This window comes from Melampsora larici-populina (genome assembly GCF_000204055.1).
Source record: "Melampsora larici-populina 98AG31 unplaced genomic scaffold MELLAscaffold_18, whole genome shotgun sequence".
Taxonomy (NCBI): domain Eukaryota; kingdom Fungi; phylum Basidiomycota; class Pucciniomycetes; order Pucciniales; family Melampsoraceae; genus Melampsora; species Melampsora laricis-populina.
The window spans coordinates 866,224-872,605 of NW_006768782.1; the positions used below are offsets into that span (position 1 = coordinate 866,224).

General features: G+C 43.5%; 1 protein-coding gene across 1 annotated transcript; it reads left to right on the forward strand.

The window, feature by feature from the left end:
* Window positions 1–3,279: 3,279 nt before the first annotated feature.
* Window positions 3,280–5,373, forward strand: MELLADRAFT_86448 (uncharacterized protein; the record flags this gene model as incomplete). Its single annotated transcript, XM_007409985.1, has 9 exons — window positions 3,280–3,314; window positions 3,394–3,418; window positions 3,508–3,522; window positions 3,610–3,683; window positions 3,726–4,053; window positions 4,129–4,493; window positions 4,575–4,655; window positions 4,737–4,789; window positions 4,856–5,373. 9 exons carry the CDS (start codon window positions 3,280–3,282, stop codon window positions 5,371–5,373), a joined length of 1,494 nt encoding a protein of 497 aa, XP_007410047.1.
* Between the last annotated feature and the right edge of the window lie 1,009 nt (window positions 5,374–6,382).

A 6,382-nucleotide genomic window follows, 5' to 3' on the forward strand; every position in this document is an offset into this window, starting at 1 on the left:
AGCATACCTAAGAAGACCATCATCTCGGGTCGCAAACCACCGACAGCATGGAGATATCGAGCTCGCTTTTCGGCCAATTGGTTCGGGTGCACTGTACGGGTTTTTTTCAAGCTGAGAGAGAGACAGGTTTTCAGGTCCAAGGTGATGGTCTGCAAGGAAACCCATGTGCCGGTTCGTCGATAGATGGCGTCCCGGATTTTGTCCAGATACATCGTAGGATTCTCGTCGATCATCGTCAATACAAAATCACGTTGATCGTCAGTCAACTTAGTATTGCGGCCCAGTGGCTCGTACTCGGATGGATTTCGGACGACTGCGTAAGTTTGGCGGTACAAAGCTTCCCAACGTGTAAGGGTGCGCACGCTGACTGCTGATCGGAGGCGATGTTTGACTTCGATTTTCCTCATTCCTTCTCGAAGGTACTGGACTGCAAGTACCTTAATGCCAGCATCATACTTTCCCGGTCGGGCGGTGGTTCGGACTCTCATCCCTAGATTGTGTTCGTGTGTAAAAAAGGGTCAGAGATGTGGATTGAAATCAACGACGTAGAATCAAAACTGACCAATACGAGGGGAAAGGGGGAGGGAATCTTAAAATGACGGTGTGGACGTGGTATGTAGGTGGCAGTGTGAATGGCGTATGAGGTGGAGGGGAATTAGTGATACACCCAACCGTATGAAAAGGTAGGAGGACGTAGGTGAACTGCGATAGAACCGGAAGATGGAAGGGGGGGTGAAAGGGATGGGTGGAACAGGTTAACCCTACTTCACAGCTCTCTTTAGCTCCCGTGGCCGGAGATGAACTACTACAGGCAATACAGCGCTGTATTTAGTGTAAACCTTATGGGGTGAAAAAAAAAAGGACACGAATTTCTTCAATAGCTGTATTTTGTCTGTACCTCAGCCAAAATCTCGACCCCCAATTCATATGTTTTTTGTCGGATGGTAGCCGATGGTTCCATATGGGGCGTCCGGGGTCCTGTCCTCTCCGCATCGGCCCAACCTAAAAATAACTGAGAACTCACTATGTTTTTTACAAAGCTTGACAAAAGTTCCGCTTCAATTTGCCAAAGTTTTGCGGGAAGACTTGGACACGCTTCTGGAGATCGATCAAAAATATATGTAATACTTAGTGTCCATTCAGCATACAAATTTATGTAGTTGGATCAGAAATCTGCCCCGCGGACTGACTTTGGATAATTCGATTTTGGTGTGTCCCGTTTGCTTCCATGTTCTATCAAGTTTGTTCACAAAGTGTTTGCCCAGGTTTGCCTACACCACGGGTCAACTTCTTGACAGGCTCGATATCGATCCGATATACAAATTTTTGATATCGGATCGATATCGAGTTGAGATCACTTCGATATCGGAGGCCAGATGATTAGCCTCCGCTGACAGCCAGCCAACAGAGCTCTGGCGGCTGTGTGATCCTCCCTCACAACTGCCGGAGCTGGTCATCAAAGCCCCGCCACGACCGGGGCCAATCGCGAACCTTGGCAAGACAACTTGAACAAAACGGTGCCACCGAAAATTTCTCATCAAGGTAGAGAGATATAGAAGAAAAATATGGGAAGCGGAATTTTAAGGCTCAACATAGTAAACAATCCTTTTCTTGTCTCTCTTTCGTTATCTTTGTTTTCTTTGTCTTATCACCAAAAGCAAGTTCTAGAAACGGCGAAGCAAATGAATTTCAAACACCTCTTCTTAGCCAAAAGTACAGAAGACCAGTATCTCTAACTTAACTAAGTCCCAGCAATCACCTGATCAATTGGTGAATCAACGAGTTGAATCAGCATGTCTCAGCATGAGGGACTTACATCTAATGTCCGGTTTTTGGCCTGAGAGGTAAGGATTTCCTTGCAGAGGAAATCTTTCTTTGTCCTTTTCCGTGAGCTCACCGGGGATCTTTTTACCGCGCTTCATGGGGTTATGCGCCGACCTCCTCTTCAAAATGTACAAGTGAAATCATTGAGATTCCTCGGTTGCTTGCTGAGCTACATAAGTTACTATTTTGTGATTTTCACCTGTAGCTCACATGTAGCTCTGCTAAGTCGAGGACTTATTTCGATGAAACACCAAGCTACAAGTGAGCTACAAGTGAGCTACAAGTGAGCTACATACAAAAATGACAAAATCAAAAGATATGTAGCTCGGTGAACAACCGAGGAATTTCAATCAATCAAGTTGTACATTATGCAGCGAGAGCCAGCGCATATGCCCATGAAGCGCGGTAAAATGTTCCTCGGTGAGCTCACGGAAATGAGAAAAACAAGATTTCCTCTGCAAAGGATTTCTTACCCCTCAGGCCAAAAAGCTGAGTTTAGATGTAAGTCCCTCATGCTGAGACATGCTGATTCAACTCGTTGATTGACAGCTGTCTCAGCATCGAGGGACTTAGTTAAGTTAGCCAGTATCTATACATCCAAGGGGTCGAAGCAATCACCTGATCAATTGGTGTATCCGGTAGACTCATGGCAAGTGCATGTCATGCAAGGCCATCGATCACATGATGTGTTTGAATCCTCGACACGTACCTTTTTTGTCAGTCTCGATGTGGAGTCCTGCTTTTGAAGGGCCCCAATCCTCAACTCAAATCAATTGATTTGTTTGAATCAGTCAAGGTCTCAGGGCCTGTCAATCTGCCACGGAACCAAACGGTTCTGATATCATTACGATATCGGACCGAGATACAGTCAAACCGGAAAAGCTTGACCGATTTTGCCCGCAAAACTCGAGCAAATTGGCGGGGAATTGGTGGCAAGCTTTTCCGGTTTGACTGTAAGTAAAAGTGATATCAAAAATTTGTATATTGAATCGAGATCGAATCGATATCAAATTGACATCGGGCCAGATGACATCGAATTGATATCAGCGCTGACCCGTGGTGTAAACTCATCAGAGTCCCTCTGATGAGTTTAAGGTTTGCCCATCACACAGGGCACCGGTGACCGGAATTGCTAATTATGTTGTGTCACTTTTGAAAAAGTGACACCAAACTCAATGGCTCTCTGGACAGGACCTTAAACTTATCACTTGAAGTGTGCGAGAAGCAGCGTGTGAATTTGAGAAGTTTAACATGACCTCACTTTTTCAAGAGTCATTGACATGGCCGAACCTTCACACGCAATGCCTAACTTAACAAAGTCCCTCGATGCCTCGAGATGTTGTACCGAGCCATTCAAGGCCTTCAATCTTCATCCTAATTCATCCTAGTCTTTGAGTATAGCTTTGATTTGCAAATAAATTAAACATTCCTTCTTTCTGATCGTATATCGGCAAGATGTCCGGCAAAACCAATGTGTGGTCCATTCTCAAGTAAATTTGCTTCACCTTTTCTCACCGCTTTCCGTTCGGTCGATGACCGTTCTCTAACTTGTCTTTTTTTGAATCGCAGAACGGTGGTAGGAAGCATCGCACAGGTCGGTGACAGCCGTTGGTTATGAATGTGTTCTCTTGGCTTGTCTGATAGTCTGTCTGGCTCATACGTACATACATATGTCGCACATAGGTATCTTTTTTGTCGGTAAGTCATTCGAGCTCTATGATCCGTAATCCTTGCGTTTCTTTTACCGGGGACGTATCAAGTCTAACTGAATCATATGTTTGGTAGATCGCAGGATATATCTTGGCTCGCAAGAGCATCATCACTCCACGATGCAGAATAGGTTTCAACGAAGCCAACAAGTATGTATCCTTTCATTCATCCAACCGAGGTAACATTTGAAGCTTGATGTTGCCACCCTATAACCTCTTCAGCGTTTTCTTTACTCCCGCTTTCGTTTTCACAAAAATAGCTTTCCAACTGAAAGCGTCTCAGATTGTAGAGCTTTATGTAGTTATCCTAAGCTTTGGGGTGGTTACCATTGTGTCCGCTGCTTTAGCTTACTTGCTAGGCCTACTCCTACGACTCAGTCCATCCGATCGAAGGTTCACAATGGCTGTCGCTATGTTCATGAATTCGAACTCATTACCCATAGCTCTAACAATGAGCTTACTAGACAACTCCGGTCCAAAAAATATATTTCAGTGGAGCGAAGATGATACGAAGTTGCAGGTACGACTTTGATTGATTTTGTCGAAACCTAACTTTCGAGGGATCGATATTTTGACATCGTTTAACGATTTTTAGCAATCTGCGAGGTCTACAGCGTACCTCGTACTTTATAGCACACTCGGTTTAGTCCTCCGATGGAGTTACGGTGTTCGTCTTCTTTCAGCTCCAAAACCAGAGGACGAGCAAGATAAAGCTCAAAAGCAGAACAAATGGAGGTTTTGGAGTTCTAAGAAAGAAATTCCTTCAACTCCAACATCAGATGAAACACACGATAAACACCCATCCGAACATGGTGACGAGTCTCCTCCAGTAGAAGACTGTCCTGATCTGATGATGATACATTATGGAGAGGATAGGATTAAGTCCACACTGTGGAAGAGAGTATTTACCAAGACTCGCAATTTTTTGAGAGCTTTAAATCGATTCATGAACCCCACCTTGTAGGTTTTTTTTCGAGACTCGATGAGAAAAAAGCATAAACCCAAAAGCCAAGTAAGTTAATCCCATTGTTTCAAAATTAGGTATGCATCCATTGCAGCGTTCCTCGTAGTAGTCATTCCAAAAGTGCAGGCTTTTATTAGGAGCATAAAGCCTTTAGAAGGGTATGTTGACTTTTCAACCTCTGCAGCCAATATAATATCACCAGCTGATCTATGTATCTGCACGTATAACGATCATCTCAGTGGATTAAATTTTGCAGCAGACGTCTCGGTACCGCTGACGATGGTTGTTTTGGGTCAGTCCAGTCTTCTATATAATCAAGAGGAACAACCTGAATTTTGACTGTGAAGGACAATTCTAGGTGCCTACTTTCACAACCCTAAGCCCGAGTCATCGCAGACACAAGGGGAATCTGATGATTGTACAGAGCCAGAGAAGAAACTCTTGAAGGAGCGTTCGAACAAGGTCATTCAAGCACTAGGACCACCCTCTGAGAGAAATACGATGCTCGTGGGAATTTCCGCCCGGCATTTCTTGACTCCTCTCACGTTAATTCCTATCCTTTATGCAGTCACTGGTGCCTTCAAGACTCCCTCTGATAGCTCACAGACTTTCCCGGATCCACTCAATGACCCATGCTTCCTGCTAGTCATGCTGATACTGATTGGATCTCCACCCGCGATTACGCTGGTCCAAATGACCAACTCGAATAGATTCCCGATTGGCTCACCAGCTCATGCACATCAGAAAGTTCACAGTCTTCGTTTTCAACGCCTTATCTCTAAAACTCTTTTGATAGCATATGTATTTGTCACCCCACTCACCATCATTATATTGGTGTTTGTAGCTGTACTTATTCTCCAGCAACGTAACAGTTAAAACAGCAGAAAACAATAATCCCATAGACAAATTTTTCACCATGAATGACAGGTACTTTATGAATTTGATGCAATCAAAGTGATAGATTGAATAGATGCAACATGCCCTTTCAATTCCCATCCATGGTCCGCAGTGAGTAAACTGGTAATAGTATGTACACAGATTGGATGAACTCTGGTAAAAATTTGAGACCTGTCACATCCAGTACCTTGAGGTCTGCACTAATTGATCTTTGCTAAGATACCCAAAGGACAAGGATTAGTTAGTATGAGCTACTTAAAAGCGCCAACATTTGTTTCTCAGGTTTGATTATCAATTTCCAGAGGACTATTATCAAAAGCTCTTTTGTACACATCGGGTGTTGTCTGAACTTTGATACCCCAAATTACCAAGGAACTTCTTCAAAGTTTTTCTCAGTCTGATTATTTCTGAGCTTTGGGACTAGTAACAAGATTTCACTTATACACATTGGGTATTGTTGGCTACCTAAGATTATCTATCAAGCTTCTCAAAGTTGTTCTTGGGATGAGTATGAGTGACCACCACCAACATAGATGCCTTGGCTTAGGGAATCTGAGGTATTATTGGATGAAAATCCTTGGACAGATCTTGTTTGAGGTCCTTATCTGAGGGATTATTATGCACCAAATAATAACCTGTATTAAAACCTCAGGAAGCTTCTGTTCAAAGTTTCAAATCCAAGACTACCTTGGATTTCACAATCTAAAGTAGATATGTTTGCTGTGCCTGTGGTGGGTGTGGCAGGGACAGTGTGCCTGTGGGGCGCACCATGGGTTATTTAAAGCTGATTTCAGGATGTTTGCCCTGATTTCCTGTCAAAACTTCTGGAAATTGTGAACAGATGCAAGGCACATATCAAAAAATCAACAATTAATTTTCACAATGGCTCAGGTATATCAATATAGCTTCCAAAAAACTACCTGAAGATTGCCTCAACAAATCTATCTGAATAAATTACATTGGTAGTCTTAACTAAGGAACGGCTTAA